At 34.7% G+C, this 24442-nt stretch overlaps 2 protein-coding genes across 2 annotated transcripts; one reads left to right on the top strand and one right to left on the bottom strand.

Annotated features, from left to right (window-relative positions):
* The first annotated feature begins 9643 nt into the window (after window positions 1–9643).
* On the top strand, window positions 9644–18836 carry LOC117780583 (zwei Ig domain protein zig-8). The gene is made up of 6 exons (XM_034617165.1): window positions 9644–9742; window positions 9880–9957; window positions 10974–11106; window positions 15500–15857; window positions 15931–16028; window positions 17910–18836. The coding sequence occupies exons 1-6, from the start codon at window positions 9662–9664 to the stop codon at window positions 18029–18031; spliced, it is 870 nt and encodes a 289-aa protein (XP_034473056.1). The 5' UTR covers window positions 9644–9661; the 3' UTR covers window positions 18032–18836.
* A 487-nt stretch (window positions 18837–19323) lies between these two features.
* On the bottom strand, window positions 19324–22813 carry LOC117781444 (odorant receptor 22c). Its single transcript, XM_034618201.1, has 6 exons — window positions 22305–22813; window positions 21602–21803; window positions 21376–21552; window positions 20013–20114; window positions 19627–19779; window positions 19324–19542 (listed from the first exon to the last, which is right to left on the bottom strand). The coding sequence occupies exons 1-6, from the start codon at window positions 22811–22813 to the stop codon at window positions 19492–19494; spliced, it is 1194 nt and encodes a 397-aa protein (XP_034474092.1). The 3' UTR covers window positions 19324–19491.
* Between the last annotated feature and the right edge of the window lie 1629 nt (window positions 22814–24442).

Genomic DNA, 24442 nt, shown 5'->3' with positions numbered 1-24442 from the left:
TTCTGATATTTTGCAGTGTTTTTCAGTCGCTGCCCCATTTTTTCACTGCACAAAAATGTTCTCAAATTTCTTGGTCGAAATTGGATAAAAACTTGATCTTAAGTCTAAATTCCAAAATGGGCTTTTCTAGCTTTGTTCCACCATCTCTGAAATCCCTTCGCTACCACAGGGTATAATAAATGAGCTCGTAATAAGGATTGAGGTGGAACAAGAGATGTTGAAGAACAGGCGACATTAGCATGCATAGAGCATTAAATTAGGAATCTTTCTGTCTTGTCACGTCTGTTTTGTCCGCAAAAGCAAAATGTAATTGCTTTATGTGCTGCTCACATTGGATTTCTACTTACTGGTACTATTTTCGGTCTAATGATCATTTTGAGGGTGGGGTGTGGGGATGGGGGATGGGAATGACACAATTCTGTTGGCGACCAGGACATAATTGTATCTGCAAACGACCGCGCCACGCCTACTCCAGCACAATTAGAGACGCCTTCAACATTCTCGGTCGGCATAAATCATAATTACTTGGCCAGCTCAGTGGCTCTCTAGCTCTCTCGCTCTCTCGCTCTCCCGCTCTGTCGCTCTATCTGCTCTGGTGTTCGTCCTTGTCCACGTCCTCGCCCTTGTCCTTCTTCCCTTTCCCTTTCTCTTTCCATTTGCCCAATTCATTTTGCGTTTTGTTCTGGGCGCACTCGAGTGAAGACGTTTATTAAGCGCCATTACCTCGGCATATAAAGTGCTTTACGTAGACAGAGGAGGTCTCTTTCTCCTCCTCCTCCTCCTCCTTCTCGTCCTCTCGCACACCTTTTGCTCACCACATCCTGCGTGTGTTTGTTCTGCACCACTACAATTGATTGCACTGTGGTTATAGGGTCGAGCAATTTGTTGTGTCTACCTCCGTCTCTCTTCCTCCATAGATTTCCTCTCATTTCCTTCCCTTTCCATGCACTCGCTTTGCGGCTTTTCTCGCCTGTCGTCACCTACACACCTCCATCCCTCCTCAAATCCCTTTTCCCACAGTTCTCACACCTCGCAATGAAAAGTTTGCTTTGTTTTCGGACAGCTAAATGAAAATTTAAGAGCTATTCATTATTTGTTTGACTGCAATGCCATTTCACCACCAATTCCACCTCCGCTTTCCATCGATTTATAATTTTTATGATGTCGCATAAATTTTACTTTTCGCATACTCGCACATACCTGTGTGCATACGTAATTAATAATTATAAATATTCAAAATTGTACGCAAAAATATTTACGACCTTTGTGTGGTTTTGTCATTTGTGGTTTTACATTTTCATTATATTTATTTTAGTGAAAATATGTGTAACTGCCGAAAAAGCTTAGACCTATTAACCTTTTCTTACTTAGCAAGTTTATAAATATTTTATATAGAAAGAATATGACGCGGAATCGAACCACAATTTTTTTTAAAATTGAAGTTCTAATTATGATTTAGATGATATCTTAAAATGAATTTTAAATACATATAAAATTGGTTGTACTTCTCAAAAAAAGGCTAATAAACAGTTCGTTAACTGCAGCAAACACCAATGTAGTTGCTCTCCCTCTCTCCCACTGTTACACACACACACATACATACATGCACACATGCACATCTTATTGATGGCGTTTTAGGCTCAAGTTTCTCGCACAGAGGTGAGGCATGTAATTAATTTCTAATTAAAGACCGCGCCGAAACTCAAGCAGTTGAGCACAGCCTTAAGACACACACACACTCAACTAAACACACATACACAGAATGATGAAATACATACATATGTAAAACAAATTTGCAATTTTGTATATTTTGAAAACTAATGCCTTGTTTTTATCCATGTACTACATACATAATATTTAAATGTTAGGTAAATACTTACAGTTTAAACGTTCTTTTATCTTAGCAGTTATGAATTAAAATTTATTATTATATAATTTATTTGTACATTTTTCACTACATAATTGTATTTCAGGTCTAATAAATTATTATTCATCTTTTTCACTCAACGTAAAATAAATAAATAGAGTTATAATTGGTCAGCTTTTTTATAATAACTTTTACCATAAATATTTATTACTATACGGAGGTAAAATTGGCATTGAAATAAGCTATTAACCATTGTACGAATTCTTTATTAAAAGCAACAGGCGATGAACAACGCTACATTTTGTCCTTGTCTAACCTGCAAGTTTTAATCAGATCCCATAAGAACCGGATAAGTCAAGATTTTCGCTTTGTATTTTGCACTGGCGCCATCTAGCGTATTGTATAGTTAAACCTTACCGGTTTCAAATACATTCATACAAACTTGATGTTGTTGTCGTGCGGTGTGAGATTTTGTTGCATGCTACGGGCGGAGGGGGGCGTGGCAACAAGATTCCCGCCTCTGTTGCTTGATCAAGCAAATAATAGATATAGTTTTAGTTGTTGTATTGTTGCTGCTTTTGTCGTTGTTGGACTTGGATTTGTATATGTCTTTTGCAAGTTGTGTCGGAGCAAAAACCGCAGTGCGTTTTACGGGTTTTGTGCTGTAAGCAGCTTTTCAGATGCATCCTTGCCAAACAAATATTTAAAGTTTCTTTGTGACAATGTTGCTCAACTGCGAACTTGAATTTATTTAAAATTAGCATACTGTTTTAGCACTGTGTTGGCTTAATTTCAGAAATGTGCAGTTAACTCAATTAATAAGAACATTTTTTAATTTACTTAATTTACATTTCTCACTTTGCATTTCTTGCTGTTGCTAATAAAACACAGAGAAAAATTGTTTTAAAATTCAGTTTATCCGCCCACTAGATTTGATCTGTACCCTTGCACAACTTTAAGTTAATTAACATCCATTTCAGTTAGCTGGCTTAATAGATTTAAGTCGGAATAACTTCTCGATTTGCATAGCACAACAACAATAAAAACAATTTTAAAATTGACCGACAGACAGATATCCTTTTTTACGTCTAATGCCCTTTCACTTTACTTGCCATAACTATAATAATTGCATTATTTAATAACAACACTGTGAGTGAGGGTAGTAAAAAGTCGTTACACTTTAAGTTAATTAACATCCATTTCAGTTACCTGGCTAAATAGATTTAAGTCGGAATAACTTCTCGATTTGCATAGCACAACAACAACAAAATCAATTATAAAATGGACCAACAGACAGATATCCCGTTTACGTCTCATTTCCTTTCACTTTACTTGCCATAACATAATAATTGCAATATTTAATAACTACACTCTGAGTGAGGATAGAAAAAGTCGTTACACTTGTCAAATTACAAGCAATTTGCAGTACAATAACAAATGCAAGTGGGGAAGTCAAGACGCTGCAAGTGGAACGAGGGTAGTCACAACGGTTGCCAATAAATGTTATTGATTTGATTTAGATGAAAAAATGCTGTTCCTTCTTAATTTTTAAGCTACAAACGGAATCAGCTATAATTCATATAATTAAATATATTTTGCATGCAAGAAAAATGAAAAGTCTGCAGTTGGTAAGCTGAGTCGGCTAATTTTGTAACTCACCTCGCAATTTACAGTAGTGTCTCCATTGGTATGGAGTATGTGTTAAAATATTGGCCAACATCTAAGACGCCCCTAAGCTACGTCTTGGCCATTCTCAAAGTGAAAGTGAAAGTGGAGAATGGAAAATGAAAAGTGGAAAAGGATGTGCAAGGAGTTAAGAGTTAAAAGAAAGTTTAGCGTACAATATGATGCAAGTGTGCAGAGCACAAAAAAGTAAAGCAATCGTGGCATAACACAATACGTATTTCCATTTCCGGTTCTGGCTGCTTTGCGCGTGTGTGTGTGTGTGAGATAAGAAAATGGCAAAATGCACTTGACGTTGCCATGTAGATTGCCACTCTGTGTGCGTGTGTGTGTGTGTGTCTGCGTGAAGTTGAAGCATTACATTGTCTATTGATAATGGCCCTCTCTGTAGCTATGCACACAGAAAAAAAAATAAAATTATTTTAAAAATATTATGTTTAAGTCTAAAATTCTTGAGTTAAGTCGTAATTAGGATATTATTATATAATTAAGATGATAAAATGGCAACGACTCCACATTAAAAATGTCAAAGAACTAGTTAAACACAAGTGGGAAAGGCTATAGTCGAGATCCCGATATTTATTTCAATATATATAAAAGTACTTTAAAGAATTTACAACCTAATAAAAAGTACTGCATATTTTTAGGTGATTGTATTGAAATAAAACCTTTATTAATTACTTTGATTAGCTATTACTTCCGTTCTACTTGTCCGATCTTGCTGCGGTTAAGTAAGATTATAGATAATATTAATAGATAACGTTAATTGCAATATAAACTGTATTATCTTAAAAACTGCGGGTGTGGTGGTTTTTCGCGATTTGCGGGGTCGGAAAAGGGTGTGTCAAAAATTTAAAACAAACTTGACCTGCTTCAACGCATTTGGTGTCTTTGGGTGAAAGTTTGGTATCTCTATCTCCTATAGTCTCTGAGATCTAGGCGCTCACACGGACGGACATGGCTATATTGACTCGGCTGTTGATGCTGATCAAGAATATATATATTTTGGGGGTCGGAGATGCCTCCTTCTGCCTGTTACTTACATTCCAACGAACACAATAGACCCTTTTACTTATTTTTTAAGTAACGGGTATAAAAATCTTACAAAATTTCGAAAATTAACTCATTTTCTGAGAGCTAAATGAAAAATCGTGCCTGATTCGAGTATTTTAACTTTAAGTAATCTGCGTATACCTTACTTCGGACACTGCATTGAATTGATTTTATTTCGATATGCCGGATGTTTTTTTTTTTTCTGTGTAGCTGTGCTGTCTAAGCCATTGCTGTTACCCTTTTCCTCTACTCCGACGCGGCTGGTTGACTTTTGGCCTAGTGTTGTTGGCCTCATTTACGTTTAGCAACGCTTCGACTTTTAGCCATGTTACACGTTGTCTTGTTATGCTTTTATGCGATCCTTGTACTTTTTCCATTATGCGTCCTTTGTGCTGTATGTTGTTGCTTCTCTGCAGCTGATTCTATTCCCTTTATTCCTCTCTCTTTCTCTTCCTCTGCTCTCCTTTATGCTTGTTACCCATCCCTCTTGCGCTTTTATTGCATGTTTTATGGAAATTTTCAAACATTAGACGCACTCTGCACATCAAACGCATTTAACGCATTCCACACTGAAACGCAGACAGGCTAATGTTTCCTCTCTCTCTCTCTCTCTAAGCCTGTCTCTCTCTCTCTCTCTCTCTCTATTGTCTGCCCAACGCACCTGAGCATAAGCTAAGCATACGCACATTCTGTCATTCTGTCCGTCTGTCATTCTGTCAATCTTCAATCACTTTTGTGGCATGCGCATTTTGGCCTTGGCAACAACAAACGAAGCCGAAGCCGTAGCCGAAGCACAAACTGCTAATTTGGTTTGATGTATTGCCCAAGGGACATCCATCAACAGTAGAAGTCAAAAACTGAGCCTGACGCTTTCACCTTTCACCTCTCCCTTCTCTCCCCTTTCCTCGACCTCAACTAAACTGTACAATGGCTCCGGCTTCAAAATTGATTATGTGAAATTGTGCTATGTCCTCGGCTTAGTCTTGGCCACAATTGTTTCCCTTCCCCTTTGTCTTTGTTGTGAAATGCTTTTCAATTGCTATTTTCCTACTTGAAATTATTTGCCAAACGTCTAATTAGAAACTTTTAATTGTCTGCAATGTTTTGAGCTGAGCCAAATAATAATTATACAGTCAATCTACTTTTTTAAAATGACAGTGTATACGAGCTACTAATACTCTCCCCAAGTCTCTCCTCAAGTCTATAAGCTATGACAGTAAAAATTATAAAAGTATGAAATTTAATTTGCAAGCTGAATCAGATTTATTGTCAACGCATATTTTTGGACGTAAATTTTAAATTTAGGGACAAAATTTCAATAATAAGACCTTTTATTTAAAAATGCGTCGAAAGCAAAAATTCTTAAAAACCACTTGTTTTTTTAATTTTTAAAATACCTTACACGAATATTTTGAGTTCTCTAAACTTATTACCAGTATAGTTTTTTTTAATGTCAGGCTGTTCCGGTTCACACTTAATATTTTATAATTTTACTTTATCTGAGTTAAATTATCCAACTCAAATGCACAAAATTAAGCCAAAATAAGTATATTATTCAACCTACTTCAATCACAAAACTAAGCCTACACATTTCTTAAAAAATTTCCTAAAAATCTAAAATACACCGCCACAGGGGAAAATTAAAATTACATTCAGCTATATTATACTTAATCTAATAACGCATACTGCAGGTTTAAATTTATATTTTTATATTTATTAGATTAATTAAAATAATAGTTTTATTTGTTTAAAAAACCAGATTCCTTCGGATAGGAAATTTCTAGAATGTGACACTTTATTAATAGATTTTCTCTCAGTGTGGAAAATTTGCGTGTCTAGGTTGTCTGGTAAAAAGATGAAAATTTAAACTATAAATCTATTTCCGTTCTTTAGATGTAAGCATCTAAAGTAAATCGATTAGTATTGCCAGTTGCCCCGCGGGTGGGATTAGGGAGGGATTTAGGTGGGATGTAGTGCAAACATTATTGCGGATTGGTATTCTATTTAAGCGCAACGGGGACATCATTAATTTAATCAATTCGCTTATATTATATTAAGCTTGGCAATGTCGCTGGCAGAAATGCGATTAATTTAAAGCCAAATACACACTGTATATATATATATATATATATATATATATATGTGTTGGTCTATAAATTTTTGTATGTGATGGCGTGGAAAGCTAAGCAATAAATTCATTTATAACTTTGATGCATGCAACACTGAATGCGAACACGGTCAAATCCACTTTCACTCGACACACAAATTGAGTTAGAGAAAATGTGAAATTGAATTTAATTTGCGACAACTTTTGATGTTGTCGATTTCACACATCATAATAACCATAATAACAGCAACAACACTTTCACGAAAAAGTTAAAAAGGTTAAACAAAAAATACATAATAAAAAGTTAGAAAAAATAAAGCATGTCCTGAAATTTGCATGTCCTGTCTAGAATCCTACACTGACTACTAACAAAATAAAAACTGTGCCCCACTCTGGATGTGGCAAGTGGAAGCTGCTGCTCATTATAATTCGTCTGGCGTCTTGACACTTGAGACTCTTCATCAACTCTCTATCACAATCATTATCAAAGTCTTACGAGTTCTTTGAACTTGTCTAACCGCATTAAAATCAACAATTTTAGTCATTTATTGACTTGCCAGAGCATGGAATTAAAACAGCATTTTATTGTTATTTGAAAAGCGCAAACATTTATCAAATCGTGTCGAGCAATTGAATTGTGACAGGTAAACATGCATACTCAAATATCGTATTTATATCTAAGGCATTTGATTAATCTTTAAGCGAGCATTTCATTGCATTTAATGACCCGTTTTGTTGACATATTCCGTTTTAAACATATTTTCCATTTCGGTCGCCATGACAAATAAAAGTAAAAGCGACACAGAAAATATTTTTTTATGAATTTGCAGAAGCCAGTGTAAATCCATTAGGATGAAGTCTTCAATTGCCTGCTATTGCAATACATACAAAAATCCGACTATAAGATACGTTCTATAAATCAATTTCTCATACAAACCACTGGTAAAACTAGCTGCTCTTATTTTTTTTTAGAAATCTCACGAATCAGTTTCAATAAATGGTATAATTTTGGTACTATAAACATAGCTCATCCCTGTTTCCAACTGTCCAAAATAATCATGTCTTATCAAAACAATCATTTAGTAGTCTATTTAATAAATATACGTTTTATATACAGATAGTCAAGAAATTGTGCTGGGATTAAAAAAATTGTACTATTAATAAAACCATCCATTTATTTGTACTTTGAAAAGAATGAAATATTATCATATAGTCTAGTATCAATGTTATCATAAATGTGTTTTATGTGTAATAAAAATGAAACTCAAAAATTGAAAATTCTTAAATTAAAATCATTTTTTGGAACATCTTTATACATGTGCCGTCGAGTTCCTGTCTCCTTTGTTTTGTGGTCGTTTTCTATTTTTTTGAGGTTTTTTTTTTTTGATATTTTTGTCATTTTAAGTCCAACGCGAATTGCACACTGAGCACAACAAGCGCAACACGAACTAACAACACACACACACATGCACACACACACAACAATTGGAACAACTACAACAATAACAAGAACAGGAAGAAGAAAAAGCAGCAAATGCGCTACTACCAAGTGCACATGTCCTGGTCGTATTATTTGCCCGATGCCGGAAGCTGTTGAGCGCGTGAATTGGCACTCCTCAGTCGACCTGCTGTTGCATTGTTCCAATCCTGGATCTGGTGCTGATTCAGCGTCCTGGGCTTGTTTCTGGTGCTGGCAACCTACAACAAACATGGCCAGTACAACACGTACAAATCGCAAACGGGTTTGCCGCCTTTGGCAGCATTGCGAAATCTGTTGTTATGTGCCAAGCCAATGCCAACTAAAATACCAAATATGTAACACAGAACCAAATGTTAAGCGAATTGCTTAAAATTGTTTTTTTTTTTTCAAAGTCTAAGAAAAATCTTGTTTGAAACAAGAACTTTTCACTTGGTTTAAGAAAATTGTAGATTACCACATTGGTTTGATTTTTTTTCCGAAATTCCGGATTATTTTTTTTTTTCTATAGTTTCTTACTTAATTTTTAATATTTTAAAATATTTAGGACTTACAGATTTGTAATACATTTTTAATTATGTAAAATTTTTAATTATTTAATTTTAAATTTAATATTTATTTATAATCGGATAGTAAATATATTTAAAAATGCATCAAGAACATCACTGGCGCCATCTTTCGTACACAACTTTCTACACTGCGTCTAGAAATGTTACATGCCGTTAAGTATGAAAATAAGTTGCCAGGTAGTTAATATCTTAACATTTTCAATACCAACAAATACAGAGTGTTAACATAAGTCATAAATGTTACTCGATTGCCTAAATATCAAAGTATGTAAATGCGTATTCGTAATTAAGATTTCGCTTATCATGCATTTCAAAAGTATTTCATTTTGTTTTTTAAATTAATTAATGCTATTTGACATGCTGTTAGTGTTAAGCTTAAATCAAAATTCCAATTGAACTGTAATGAATTTTATCAAAGAGAATAATTAAGACAAATAATCCTGCGGGCACTAGAAACTTAAAGCTCCAACGTGGAATGGCCAGTGAAACAAATTAAAACTCAATTCAGGCAAAATGCCAACACACAAAGCAGTGAGCAGTTGAAAATTCATTTAAGGACTGAGTAAAATCAGCGGCATGCCGCTAAAGTGATGAAAGATGAGGTGGATAAATTTGGCTCTCCTTTATATTTTGCAGGTCTCTTCGCAGCAGTAGAAGGAGCATATTTGAACAACAACAACAGCAGCTACGACAACAATAGCTATTCGCTAAGGAAAGCGGAAGACTCCAGTGCTGTTGATGTGACGGCATTGTCATCGTCTGTGGCTGCCACATTGCCACAAACGGATGCCACGAATCACACTTTTAAGAGTTTAGCCTTCGTGGCCTCCTCGGACGGCTTTGCGGTGGCCCCGACGGCAACGGAAACGGAGTTTTCACATTCCTTGCCAATTTTTGACTTTGGCATGCCACGCAACATCACAGGACGCACCGGCCACACGGAGGCCATAATTAAATGCCGCGTAGACAGTCTGCATGATAAATCGGTAGGTCGCCAAATAAAATTATTCACTTCGCTTTACAGTTGCGTCCTCGGAGCTTCGGTGTCAATCGAATTTGCAATTGCGTTGCATCTTCTCGGTATTATAATAATTATATTTGCATGTGCAACTCTGCTCCTCAGGTATCCTGGATACGTAAGCGTGATCTGCACATATTGACTGTCGGCACAGCCACCTACACCACCGATAAGCGATTCAAGGCATGTAGCTTACATATATTTTAATTCACCTGTATATACCAAAAATTTGAATGAGCAGAAATATATAAATAAATATATAAAATACTATGAACATTGATGCATATACAGTAGCTCTCTGTTTTTTTGACCCGCTTTTCTTACATACTGCATTTAAATTAAAACATAAAAATTTAATAAATAAATTAAATTCTTATTGTGTAATATAAATGTAAATATAAGTATTCTAGGGGTATCTAAAATGAAAAGGAAAGCGGTTGGTCCAACAAATGTTGTATGGATTGGGGAAAATACAGAAAAACCCAATCAGACTAAGATAAAATTAGAGATTAGTTAGTTATATATATATATATATATATATATATATACATATATATATATATATATATATATATATATATATATATATATATATATATATATATATATATATATATATATATTAACTAATCTATTAAAACTAAACTTTGTTGAAAATGTTGTGGGTCGAAATAGCTAAGAACCACTGTATAAACACTTGCTGCAACTCTATTAAAATTATATTTAATTCAACTTTAAGACTTTTGCTTGACCTGTATGCAAAATATAACAGCTTAGCGATAATGAGAAAAGAGAGAGAGAGGCTCTAAATGCAAAAATGCACTGCTTGCAGTGTTACACAACAGGGTTACAACTACAGCAAGCAGTTTAAAGCGCTGCTGCATTTCAGTTTTAATAATATTTTTTTCTAAAACTACTTGTTTTTTTTTATAATATTGATTAAATTATAAAAATCATAAATATAAATTAAACTACTCGTTTTTTAATATACCATTGATTAAATTATAAAAATCAAAATTATAAAATATAAATTACTTATCAAATTAAAAATTGTTTTCAATTTTTTTCTGTTTCCAAAATCTACAAAAATGAAAGTTATTTTAAAATTTTATTTATAAATATCAGCATATAGTTGTTGATGTATAGTTTTTCACATTAAAAATTATATTTCACTAAATAGAAGATACTTATGCTTGCAGGTGTCTGAGTCAAAGGATGCACGTGAGTGGACGTTGCATGTGAAGTCGCCACAGGCCAAGGACAGCGGCATTTACGAATGCCAGGTGAACACCGAGCCCAAAATGTCGATGGCCTTTCAGCTGAATATCATTGGTGAGTGCACGAATATTCAACAGAAAAAACAAAAAACAAAACAACAAAAACGAAAGCAAAGGCATAAAAAACAAATTAAATGTGAAATTGTTAGTTTTGCTGCTGACGATTTATGTTTGCACATCTGGCTGACAGCGTCCGTGGAATTGCTTATTAAAAATTGTAATTTAGTTTGTCTTGCCAACACTCAACAGCAACAAAAATCAGCTAACAGCAACAGCTAACAGGGAGCAACAATTATGATTATTTCATTTGCTTGCCCTCCCTGACAAATGCATAATTTTGGCCAAATGTCTGCAGGCATACATTTTTAATTTCCCATTTTTCGTCATAAATAAATGAAAGCGGGCTTTATCCTTGGAGAGTTCACGGATCGAGTGCTGGGTCCTAGGGCATCAGCTCAGAGGATGTCCACAGGTGAGATAGAGAGAGAGAGAGAGAGAGTGATAGTGTTGGGAGTGTGAGAGGAAAGGGGAGTTAATTAACTCATCAACTCGCGGGACTTAGCCAAGTTAAGCTGCCTGATTGGAAATGTTGTAAAGGATTTAGTGATGCATTATGATTTGCATATAATTAGTAGGCACTGTGCCCAGGCTTTGCTCTCAGCTCTCTGTTCGGCTGAACCATAGATAATTTATGCGCCTACCTGTATTATATCTGCTTGTGTGAAATACTCTAAGTAATTTATGTTATATTTTTAGAAACTGATTAGCTTAGTTACCATCAAGACATCATTTTTAGTAACATTGTCATAATTTTTAGAAATCCCAAATGGTTAAAATTTAAATTTCTAATAGAGCTGCAATGAGTTTCAACTATTATTATTATTTATTTTAATATTTATTTTGTCTTAAATTAATTTTATTTATAATATATTTTAATTATTATATTTGAATCATCTTTCCAAATTTACATTTGTAATTCAATTAATATTTTTTCGATTGCTCCTAGTCGATGTTATATAAATAAATAAATGAACTAAACAAAGATCCAAATATTGAAGTTAATCTATAGCATATCATGTAATTTCGTGCGTCAAATTCCCCCTGTCAATCAATCAATCAGTCAATCTAAATTGATTATCAGCTTGTTAATTTTATAATAATAAAAGTCGGATAAAATAATTTAATAAATTTAAAAGATATCTTAATAAAATGTACAGCAATTGAGTCCCTTAATCATTCAATCAGTCAGTCAATCAGCACAAACAATTCTTTACCCTTAACACAACTTTATAACTCAATTAAATCTTAACAATCTAGTGCCATTAAAATGTCATTTAAAGTTAATATAAATTTAATGTTAGTTTGAAGAATTACTTAAAAAAAATGTATTTTCAAAGTTGCAACTCTGAGAGCATAATGAGGAGATGAGGTGGACATCTTTGGCAGTTTCCTGTTGCCTGTCAACAGCTGCTTTTTGCCGCTTATGCAAATCAGTTTGCAATCTGTTTTTAAGTTTTCGATTATGCTGTTGTGTGTAGTGCAGTGTATGTATATAGTACCATAAACTCTTCTTTTCCGCTCTTCACAAATGAATTTCCGATTACATTTTCTTTGCCATCGTATGCATTTTAATTTACGTTAATGAAACAATTGCAGAATCGCCTTAAACCCTTCAACAGCTATTTTCCACTGTCCAGTGTCCACTGTCTCGACTGACACTGTTTTTCTCATTTTAATGAAATTATCGGCATATGCGTCGTATGAGTGACTCAACACTGGCTTCTGTATGTCTCTTTACTTGTTTTATCACATTTTCTTCACAACTTCTGCTGCAGTCTGCGTTGCATTTAATTAATGTCATTATGCAAATTTATGTGACCGACCACCGATTTTTCCATAAGATTTATACTTCATATAAATTCAGCTCAGGGCGTGGTCGGACTATAAATACGTCCGTGCTTGCCCTGAAATGCACATTGCCTTTATATACTTAGGGATAATTTTAAAATAAAAAAACAAAATAAAGAAAACACCATTGAAGACAATTAAATGGCCAACACATTAAATGGTATAATCTCTTAATATTTAATTTTAATTAGCGCTATGTACTTTAAGAATTATTCAAGACTTACACATAAATGTAAATATGTAGAACGAAAGGACTGACGCCATCTAGCGTTTGTAGCTAGCAACATATTTGATAATTGACTTTTTCGATTGCGTCTATATGGCAAGCAGTTTAAGCAGTAAATGCAGTGATCGATGTAATATGCACCCAATCGATAATGTTACATACTGTAAACTATATGTAAACATGCTGTTAAGTAAGCTTATGAGTTGCCAGATAGTTGACACTTTAACGCCTCAATCAATGTGGTATTTCTTAGTAGAGTTTTCGCGCCTGCAGCAATACTAATTGTTAAAGCATATTTGTTTAGAGGTTTTGATCAATATCTAAATTATTTTGAGTCCAACAGTAGATACCCATTATTAATTATTATAGGGAAACCAGCAGAATAATAACAAAAGTTCTTAAAAATGCATGTTGAATATAAAAGTTGAGTCACTGTATAGTGTTTCTTAAACTTACCTGCCTAAATTGTAATTGTTGCATTTCTGAGGATAAATATAAGTTGGGATTTTTTCAGCATAGTTTAGCCTTGACCTCTTCATACATTGCGTTTACAGGGTATTAACAATGCAAGCATTTCATGCATGACCACGCCAAATGCAACCAATTTCGGCGAATTCCAACAAAAAAACTAGTAGGCCGGTGCTACAGTCGAGCATACTCGACTGTCGGAGACCCAGTACTTACTTACTATGGAAAAACTAAGAATGGAAAAAATTAAAAAATATTTAGTTAACTTAATTGATATCTCAAAAAACAAAAAAGTTTTTCGTACTAAGACTTGATTTTCGGCCGATCGGTTCTATGACAGCTATATGATATAGGGGTCCGATTTGAACCTACTTTAGTCAGGATATATAAAACTTAAGTGCATATTCTTTAAGTTTGATTATGATATCTCATAAAACTAAAAAGTTTTTCATACAAAGACTTGATTTTCGCCCAATTGTTCCTATTGGCGCTATATGATATAGTGGTCCGATCGAAAAAAGAAACAACCTTGCTCTGTCTGCAATATAGGGGAATCTACATACAGGGTTTGGGGTCACTAGCTTTTAAGTTGTTCTTATATTTTGGACATGAAGTTTTCTATGTCGATTTTTAGGCGGTAAAGTAGGCGTGGGCAAATTCTGAAACAAACTTGATCTGCTTGCAATATAGAGGGACCTACCAAGTTTACCAAGTTATAACTCTTATAGTCTGAGGTCTAGGCGCTCATACAGACGGACAGACAGACGGACAGACGGACATTGCTATATCGACTCGGCTATTGATGCTGATCAAGAACATATATAATTTATAGGGTCTGCCACCCTCCTTCTGCCTGTTACGCACATATTTTTTAAATCAAACCCAATAGACCCCTGTACTTCTTTTAAGTACGGGGTCTAAAAACACATTTTTTAAATTTTTGTCATTGTGTGTGTATTTGTGTGTATGTGTTTGTGTGCAAAGAGTGTGCCAGTTCGGGGTGTTAATTGCCTTTAACACAGTGACACTCAGGCATACATACAGACATACATACAACGATGTGGAGGAAGGGAGAGACAAATACACACGCACATAATAACACCATGGGAGATTCATGCACTCAGCGATTCCCCATCTCCCTCCCACACACTCAACATATGCCGCAATCCCAACAAACGAACCAAACAAACAAACAGACGGAGAGCGAGACAGTCAGACAACCTGGCGTCGAAATTGCGACAGACATACATACATATATGTATTTATATATATATATATATATATATATATATATGTACTCATGTAATACTCATATGCGGCTGCTCTCTTGTTTTTTCTCTCAATCTGTCTCTTTTCCATTCGCACTGGTTTCTGCTTGCCTTATTTTTCGGGTATATTTTTTAATTATTATTATTTGCACAGTCCGATGCATAATAAATATTATTATTAACCCAGTTATACGCACAGACACACATATGTGCGACAGGAACACACACACACACATACACACAGCCGTGCATATGGGAAATGTCTGCAGCTTTTTTACAACACTGCATTTTATTATTCCTGCTTTTCCGCTGCCAATTGGCGGAATTTAAAACTTATGTCATAAAGTTTTATGATGGAAACTTTGCGGAATCAATTGCACAAATTGTTATACGCAGCATTTGATATCACACATAGTTTAAAACAAGATTTTAAATTAAATTATAGGACCTTTGACAAAAGGGCTTTAAACAAATTTTTATTGATGACATAGTGGAACAAATACTTTACTTTTGTCTAGTATTTTTGTGCTTTTTGATTAAAGAAATATTTACAATTTTTGAATTTTTGTATTTTACAGAGATTTCTCCAGATGCGAAGGCGATCATCAGTGGACCGCACGATCTGCACTTTAAGTCGGGCAGCGCCATTATCCTGAACTGTGTGGTCAAACAGCCCTCGGTTAAGGATATTGGCCCTATTTATTGGTATCGCGGTGAGCACATGATCACACCCTTTGATTCGGATGTCGAGGATGCCGATAATCTCATCACTCAAGGACAAGGACAGGGACAGGAACAGGAAAAGGGACGAGGCAAGGAGCAAACGTCTGATCAACTGGATGCGTCACTGAATGAAGTTCTGAACTTAGAAGTGGCCAAGGACTTTACCACACGCATTGCCATGGAATCACAGCTGGGCGATACCTTAAAGTCAAGGTACAGGTCAAGGACAAGGGTCTGAAAAGGTAGTTAATTTACTCCCTTTACCTATTTATCTTTTCGTTTACAGGCTGCGCATCTCAAATGCCCAGACGACGGACACTGGCAACTACACGTGTCAGCCAACAACTGCGAGCAGCGCCAGTGTTATGGTCCATGTGATTAATGGTAAGTTCCTCGTAAGGGATGCGGAATTTACAATTTAGTAAGAGGTTAAATTCAACTCGATACCATAGAAATATATACTTTGTTATTTAAGACACAATTAAACATACAGTATCAATTATAATTTAGCTTGCACCTCAATATATAAATTGTGCGAGAGTAAATCAGAGAATTGGTCGGCTCGATATTTAGGGAAATATATTTAAGGTTGTCTAAAAAGTTTAAGTTCAAAATATAATTAATTTTCTTATTTGATCTATTAATTTTATGTGCGCTTTAAGGAATTTATTTACAACTTTGGGTCAATTAAATATTTGGGGAATTATAATTATTTAAATCGAAAATTTCAACTTATTTTCCATAGAATATTAATTATTTGTTTAACTTTAACTTCTGATTTTCCAACTATTTTTAGCGTGAATATTCAAATGCCATAAAATTCCATAAGCAAATCTATCCCCACGCAATTTATTTCTTTAAAAAACATTATAATGAAATTTATCCTAGCGGGGATTTAAATTTATTGTTTGAACAAGAAAATAAAGGCACGGCATACTCGACTTTATTCAGATTTACTTTCAAAAATGCTTTCTGCGATATGTTTTGTTCGTCCAGACAACGTGGCGTATGAGTAATGTGCCTAAAACATTCAGGCCAAGTTGGCCTACAAACTCAGCAGCGCTAACGCATAAATTAAAGAGAATTAAGACATTTTAATCTGGCAAAACTACATACTAAAACAGCCTTAGTCAGTGCTCTTTGTTGTTTTTGTTTTTGCTGTTGTCTTTCTGTCATTTTTATGACAAGTACTCGAAAACAAATTGAAATACGTTAAGTTTTGATGTGAGAATGTCAAGTGTTAAATGAAATGGTCGAAATGGCCGAAAAAGCTGTAAACTTGAATGAAATTGTTGTAGGCGAAAAACAATTTAAAGAATTTGCATTTTAAAGCGTTAGGAAAAAACTCAATCAAAGCAGCCCAAAATGATAATAAATATGAAAAAATGTCAAAAGTAACTTGCGAAAGGCAGTTAATCATACGCGTATGTGCCACATGTGGCATGCCCCAGAGATGGAGAGAAACAGAGACTGAGCTCCACATAGAAATGAGTATGACACTGCCAAATGCCAAATGCCTATGCATAAATACAGATAATAAATCAACTGCAATAAAAACTTAACGAAGACGAAAAATGAAAGTGACACTGCTGATAACCGAATGCTGTATGCTCTTATGCTGACTATGATTGCTTCATGACAAAATAGCCATAAACGCTAGAGCAAACTTTTTAGAAATATTAATTTAATTTACTAAGTAATTTTATTAAACGCAAATAAAAAGCAACAAAACTGGGAGAACTTTTAAACGCTATAATTAAACTCTTTACAAATAAATTTTGTTAAAATCTCATGCAAAAAAATTAAAGAACTCATATTTGAGTATTTTTTATTAAATTTAATTGAAAGTCTTGTTCTTTCCGGCTTCCAAGTCACTGCAATAGTCAGCATCGTCATTAGCAGTAGAGTAATCATCAGCTTTTAAGTCTGTAGACTTGGGTCGTCTTACTCTTTTGGGGGGAAAGGGAAGTGAAGTCGGGACTAACAAATGATGCAAACACTGGCAAAGAATACGCCACAAAATATTGCGTATACGCGCCGAGATCCCATTTCAAGCCAACGTCGACACATATGTCATTTATCTAGCCTGGCTAAGACGCGTGACTCTCCTGTCCTGGCCTGGCCTAAACTGAGTCTGCTCTCTCAATAAACAATCTAACAATTAAATTATGTTAATGGGCCAAGTTGTGGTTAATTTTAAGGAATTTACATCATTTTCTAGACTCACATGCTCATCAGTTTTCCTATGTTTTTCACTCTTTGCAGATGAAAATCCCGCTGCGATGCAGAAGAGCGCGACTTTGGCCTTAATTGGCCAACACACACAGCAGCGTCTTGGCCTAATGTGTTGCGCCATGTTGTTGTTGTTGCTGTTGGCAGTACAATGAGCTAAGTATTAGCTGTCAGAGCCAAAACTGGAAATCGCACTCATCATTAGTATTATCTGGGAAAGAGCTGGAAAATTAGGCTAAGGATGAGGATGAAGGAAGAGCAACCAAATTATGAGCAGTTTGGTTGCTTTTTCTTTCTTCCTCTTCTTTCACAGCTGCTCGGAATGTACTTAAAAATTGCTAAAGGACACCAAAGGACAAACAAGCAACCATTAACATTGTCTGCTTTCCCTTTTCCCCCTTTTCCCCTTTATCCCATTTCTTTTTTCAGTCATTCGCTGTATTTACATTTCATTGTGTGAAATGACGAGAGTAAAAGTAAAAGCAAAAGTGAAAGCTTATAAAAAAATGCAGAATCTTCTTTGGCAGCTGTAGAGGACATTTCACATCCTCACCGCAAACTTGTGGCACCTTCTCTCCTCCTACTCCTCCTCCTCCTCCTTCTCCTCCTTTCAGCATCCTATCCACATTTCATTATTGTGTCCACTTTACAGTAAAACAAAAGCCAACAGAAACAGACACTTACAAGGCTTACAAGCATTTCACGAGCTGTCAGTCACTACAGTACGTCACATAAGTTAATGCACACCCAAACATATGTAAAGTACACAAAAGAAAATAAAAAAGGGTATGTAAATGAAAGCAAATTTGGAATGTGAAACTAAATTTGATAATGCATATAAATAAATTATAGTTAATTATATACATATATACTATAAATGTAGACAAGAATTTACTATGCTTAAGAAAGTAAGCAGATTTTAGATATTATATGTGATGATAAGAACAACACAAAAATATAAAAAGGGATTATTTCAAAAATAAATGTAATTATTATAAAATTAAATGGAACTTTTATTGAAAAAGTTGGGTAAGACTTTCAGTTTGCACTGTGAGAAATTGGAAATATATGCAGTTATCTGCATATATATATGTATGTATATCTGGCTGTAATTAAAGGTATCATCTGCAAGTTTACGCAATGAAATCTCCAACTTTTCGCACTGTTAAACTTGCCTGTCTTGGCCATGTGCTGACTGCTCGCTGCCTGGCTTAAATGCCGGCAATTATAATTGATATTTGCTGGCAAAGTACGCGGTAACAACGTGATGCCATAAAAACACCATCAGCATAGAAATTCCGCAACCTTCCCGAGAATTCGAAGCTGAAGTTGATGTTGATGCTGACCCAATTAATGCGGCTATGGCCGCAAGTGTTTTTCATTAGTTTGTGGCTTAAATGACAGGTCGTTAAAGTCGTTATATATTTTAAACAAATCAAAGGAAAAGTTAACTGGACAACTTGTTGCATTTTATTTTATAAATAAAGTGATTTGCTGAACAATTTGTTAGATCTTTTAAATATATTTCAAAAAACAATGACAGCAGCTAGAAGAAGCATATGGCTTAGACGATGGCCAATGCTCGCTTCGCATATCAATCATACGCCGCGTAGGCTTACAGAAATGTCTTCAGCAATGTGATATACGAGCCCGTAGTGCTGAGTATCTGCAAGTGATTCACAAAAAGAGAGAGAGAGAAAAGTGTAAAACAAGAAACATAAACATTTATTCTCATAATCAAGAGACATACCGAACTGAAGGCCGGCAGGGAGGGTGTAAAAAACGGCACCGCAATTGTTTTTGCCCGTTGCGAGCGTCGTAATATCATTAAAATTATTTTTCTAGTCCTCGCATCGCATTTGTACCATTCCATCTCATACAGAGTGTCAGCCACAGCAGCGCTCTAAGCCCACAGATTGACAAAAAAAAAAAAAAACAATGATAATAATAAGGGAAAACGAAAAGATAAAGAAACACTTTGTTTTGCAATTAAAATTTCATCGCAAGTGCAATTTGTGCGTTTGGCATATAATTTTTAATGCCTTTTAATGTTTAGCGCAAAATGGAATTTGAAATGCAAATGGAAATGGAAATAGAATCGAGAATGAAAATGAGGGGAAAATGTAAACTACTAACACTTTCGCTGACATGATTGCCGCCGTAGCAGTACAGAAATAGCTGAGTCATCGCTGCCACACTGTAGCAGATGTAGGTTAAGCAGCTCAGCGACGATGTGTTCTAGCCGAAGATGAAGAAATCAAGTCCGTTTAGCGTCGCGAGCAAAGAGAGTGTGATAAGAGCTATCATTAATTGGAAAGAAAATGCTCGCAGAATGACTACGTATATGTTACATACTATACTTAATATATTCGTACATATAATTGCATTTTTAAATAACTTAACTTATAATAACTGCTTAAATTTACACTAAAGATTCCGCAAATTATAAATATATAAATTATATATTTTTTTAAACTAATATAAATATTTATAACCAAGAAACAAAGCTGAAACAAATATCGATTCCGGTGCGTCCCTAAACAACTATCTCGGTAAAAAGCTCCATATCGGGTTTACCCTTTCGGAACCCAAAAAAATGTTACTAACGAAATTAATTAAATTTGAATGCAGAAAGAATTTCAACGCCAAACCATGATTAAAATGACATTCTTTTTGAAAATCGGCTAATTTTTGACAAAGTTGTAAAAGCTTGAAGTGGGTTCGACCTTTGACCTAGCAACTTTACAAGTCCAAATTTTTGTTCATTTTGACTTGATTATTTACAAAAAAAAGGAAAAGTCGCACAATCAAGTTCAAAGTGTTGTATTATACTTATTACCATACAAGGAGTTGATTAAAAGTAAAACTTGAGATTTAAAATGATTAATTTTCAAATTTTTAAAGTGGGGACTCTTAGCATTAAAATCAAAATCTGGATCTAGAGGAAAACAATTCTTTAACGAAATAAAAAAAATTAAGTTAGAATAAATTTAGATCAAAATTCATAATCCAAATTAATAATAATTTGTTAGCTATTTCTTAATATTCATGATAAATTTAAGAGCTTAAGACATTTATCTATTATAAAAAATAATAACATTACTTCCAGAGCAAACTTCTCATTTAATTTCTTTTAATATCAATTTACAGAAAAAACACTAAAAAACTTAAGCTTATATAATCCATTCAGTAGTTTGAATAAATGTGCACGACTTTAGTCATTTGTTACAGGGTATAAAACACACTTCACCCTGGAGTATGCCAAACAGCCAAAGGCAGTTCAGTTCCTTTTAAGAGAAGCTCTAGGTGTGGAACCGGAGAAACGTGTGAATGGCGCATTAAAAACTTTTGGCACTGTAACAATTCATGTGCTTATAAATGGCCAACCGAAAGCAAACAAGCAAACAGACAGAGAAAACCAAAAAGAAGACAAAAACGCCGAAAAACTTTTGTTTCAGAGTGAAGAGTAGAGTGAGAGAGAGAGAGAAAGGAGGCTTACCAGCATGATATCCAAAATGGTTGAGCAAAGAACGAAGGCTGCGGACAGGAAATGCATTAAAACGATAACCGTGAACTGTCCCGTTAGGTCTGTGCACAAATCGATAATTGCATTGTGCCGCTCGATGATATGGCCAAGTTGCAATCGTATTTCAGCATTCATCAATGGTGTAAAGACCTCAACTTTGAATGGGCAAACTTGAATAGGTAAAATAGTCATCGAAAGCAGGAATCTTACCTTCACGGAGTTCGGCAAAAACATTGCGAATATCCTGTTGCACCACACGAAAGACCCCGCTTATGTAGAGACAACTGCAGAGGAAGAAACCATCCACAATGCTGAAGGTGAACACGGTACAGGCGCCGGAACAGGTCAACAGAAGATATGTGAGTGGAAAGAGCTGAGAATCTGTGGCAAATTTGGGCAAACTAAAAAAGTAAATTCGTTATTTAGAGTATACAGAACATATAGACAAAGATAACTATTCAAATATTTAAAACTAAGCTTTTGTCAAATTGTATTAAAAAAAAAAAAAAGAAAACAGAAAGAGCTCATTTCATCAAGTTAGCCCTGTTTTAAAGTATAATAAATACTATACACATGAAAAATAGATGATTTCTTCTTGATTTCAGCATGTATTTTCCTATTAATTTAAGGAGGTATTCAGATTATTATTTTTAAATGAAGACAATATGCGGATAAACTGGCAACGAGTCAACATTAAAAAAGTCAAAAATGACTAAAATTGTAATCTAACTGAACAAAATCTTACAAATGTCCCGAAAACAAAAACATTGCTGAGAAAAATTATGCTTATATCAAGTGTTGAGTATTAACGTGTTCCTAATATTAAATCTTAAATTAAAAAAAAACAGGCAAGTGTTTTTAAATAAACTTTTTAAAGTTTCTGTCACACCTGTAAAACTCACATTATATTAAAGGGTAGCTTCATGCGACCAGGCAACTCGAACCACCAGCGATAAAAACCCATTATCAGTGGCTGAATATTAAAAGCGGCATTTGTGGCAGAGCCAGAGCAGAGCAAGAGCAGATTGAGGCGATTGGCCAAGGTGGAAATGCCAACCAGCATATTCTGAGCCTCCTCACTTCGACTGGCCCACAACATGCCACGTAAACGTTGCACGATCTCGAACCATTGACGATGATGCAAGAAGAAGATGCTTAGCTTCAGAACGCAGACAGCTTTAGTGCTGCCGGGACAAAAAGCCTCCAGTGCGGACACCAAATTGCTGAGATTCAGAAACCCATAGAGATTCTCGCCCAATGCTCCAATGAGAATGACAATCAAGCTGAAGGCACAGAGTAGATTCATATCCCAACTGCGTTGAAGTTGTGGCCAAATGCCCACAATCAGTCCAGAGAAACGGGCAATACTGTAGAAACTCCTCGCAATTGGCGGTTCCACACTATCCATCATTATTAATAGTATTTATTTATTTAGAAAATGCGATTCTGAAATAAACTGTGTCTTCGCTCCAGGCGAGTGTTAAATGTCTGATTGATTCACATTTTATACTTAGAAGAGTCCTGATTTTATTAAATGGAACTGAGGAAAGTTTCACTTTGACTTTTGGTAAAAGTTTTAATTGTTTTTGTGCTTATGTTTGTATTTTCACTTGTTAGTGAAATTTCTCATCTTATCCAACCAAACACACTACTTTGTTCGAGTCTTATGGCTCCACTTTCATTAATATTTATCATTACTCGAATATCAGGGGATTTTTATTCTCAATTTTATATAAACACATACAAAAATTACTGCAGTTAAAGAGTAAAAATTGTTTGTATAACTACATTTATTCATTTATTGATAATTCCCATAATTTGCCATTTTTTTAAATCAATATTTGGTATAAGTGTTTTCTTCAAGTATTTAATAAAATAAGTTTGTTAGAGTATTAAAACTTCTGTTTGTTATTTCTACAATAGCTTTCATTTTGTTGCTCAACATTGCACAAATATTTGTAGTTGTTTAATAAACGCTTACTCTGCAAAGTTTCATCAACTTTAATATTAGTTTTTAATTGTAGTGCCAACAGTGCTTATTATAAGTAGTTGCTAATGGCTAGTTTTGGAAAGCATAACAGTAATTAAATTTGAATATGCCCAATTATATCGAAATTAGCAGGTGAATTATTGTATAAGTGGTCTCAATTTATTAACAATTAGACTAATTGTTGTTAAGTTTTACTTTATCATCGCTTAAACGGACATGCGTAAAGTGTGGAAAGACTTCACTTCATGAATTGACGTTTATTATTTATTTGATAGAGTGAAAGTTCTAATGCAAATCATTTATATACAGAAATTCCAAGGTGTTAATTTTTAGTAAAATCGATATGATATACTGGATTGATCGTCAAAAAAAATAGCTTAAGCTAGCTCGCTTCCGTGTAAATCGAGTAACCTATTCTTCCATGTATTTTTACGATACTAAGTAGTTATTATTAAAAATAATTGTTATGAATCTCTCGAAATTAAAGCACAATATCTAAGTTGGGTAAGATAAAAAAACGATGCGTTTCTGTATACTTATACTTTCATTTAAATTTTTTAGACTTTGTCCTTTTGTTAGACAAACAAAATTTCTATTTATGAGAAGTTGCATTTCCCATCAACCTGAAACAACTTCATTTCAACACACACACCACTGAAATGAAGACGCCTCTAAATTTCCGGCTGTCGAAGTGAGCTTTTCATAGCAATATGCATATGGAGTTATACTCGCATTTGCTCTTATATTCAACATAATGTGGGGCATTATAATAAAGCTAACGCTCGATAATAGTTTCGAAGCAATCCATCTATCAGAGCATGTTGGGTTGGGGTAAACACTGACTAAGCCAACAGTCCAAGTTGCTTCTTAGCCTCCAATCCTGTTAGAAATGTCACTACCTTCAACATGGCATCCGAAATCAGACCCGAACCCTTGGATAATCCCACCCAGACTCTGCTGCAATGTGACAGGAGAAGTTAAGGGATGAGGGTAAAGGGGGATGAGGGTAAATGGAATTGCACCCGCATATTGGCATCAGCATTTTCAATA

The sequence above is a fragment of the Drosophila innubila genome (genome assembly GCF_004354385.1).
Source record: "Drosophila innubila isolate TH190305 chromosome 2L unlocalized genomic scaffold, UK_Dinn_1.0 4_B_2L, whole genome shotgun sequence".
NCBI lineage: Eukaryota > Metazoa > Arthropoda > Insecta > Diptera > Drosophilidae > Drosophila > Drosophila innubila.
The sequence above is the reverse complement of the archived record's forward strand: the minus strand, read 5'-3'. Positions and strand labels throughout refer to the sequence as shown.

Bases quoted from the DNA above. Each gene is read 5' to 3' on its own strand.
- LOC117780583 (XM_034617165.1), top strand. From the start codon at position 9,662: ATGCCACGCAACATCACAGGACGCACCGGCCACACGGAGGCCATAATT. The intron at 9,743-9,879 runs GTAGGTCGCCAA...TCTGCTCCTCAG, and splicing joins ACAGTCTGCATGATAAATCG to GTATCCTGGATACGTAAGCG. The intron at 11,107-15,499 runs GTGAGTGCACGA...TGTATTTTACAG, and splicing joins CTTTCAGCTGAATATCATTG to AGATTTCTCCAGATGCGAAG.
- LOC117781444 (XM_034618201.1), bottom strand. From the start codon at position 22,813: ATGATGGATAGTGTGGAACCGCCAATTGCGAGGAGTTTCTACAGTATT. The intron at 19,780-20,012 runs GTTAGTAGTTTA...CTGTGGGCTTAG, and splicing joins GCAATCATGTCAGCGAAAGT to AGCGCTGCTGTGGCTGACAC. The intron at 19,543-19,626 runs GTATGTCTCTTG...AATCACTTGCAG, and splicing joins CCCTGCCGGCCTTCAGTTCG to ATACTCAGCACTACGGGCTC.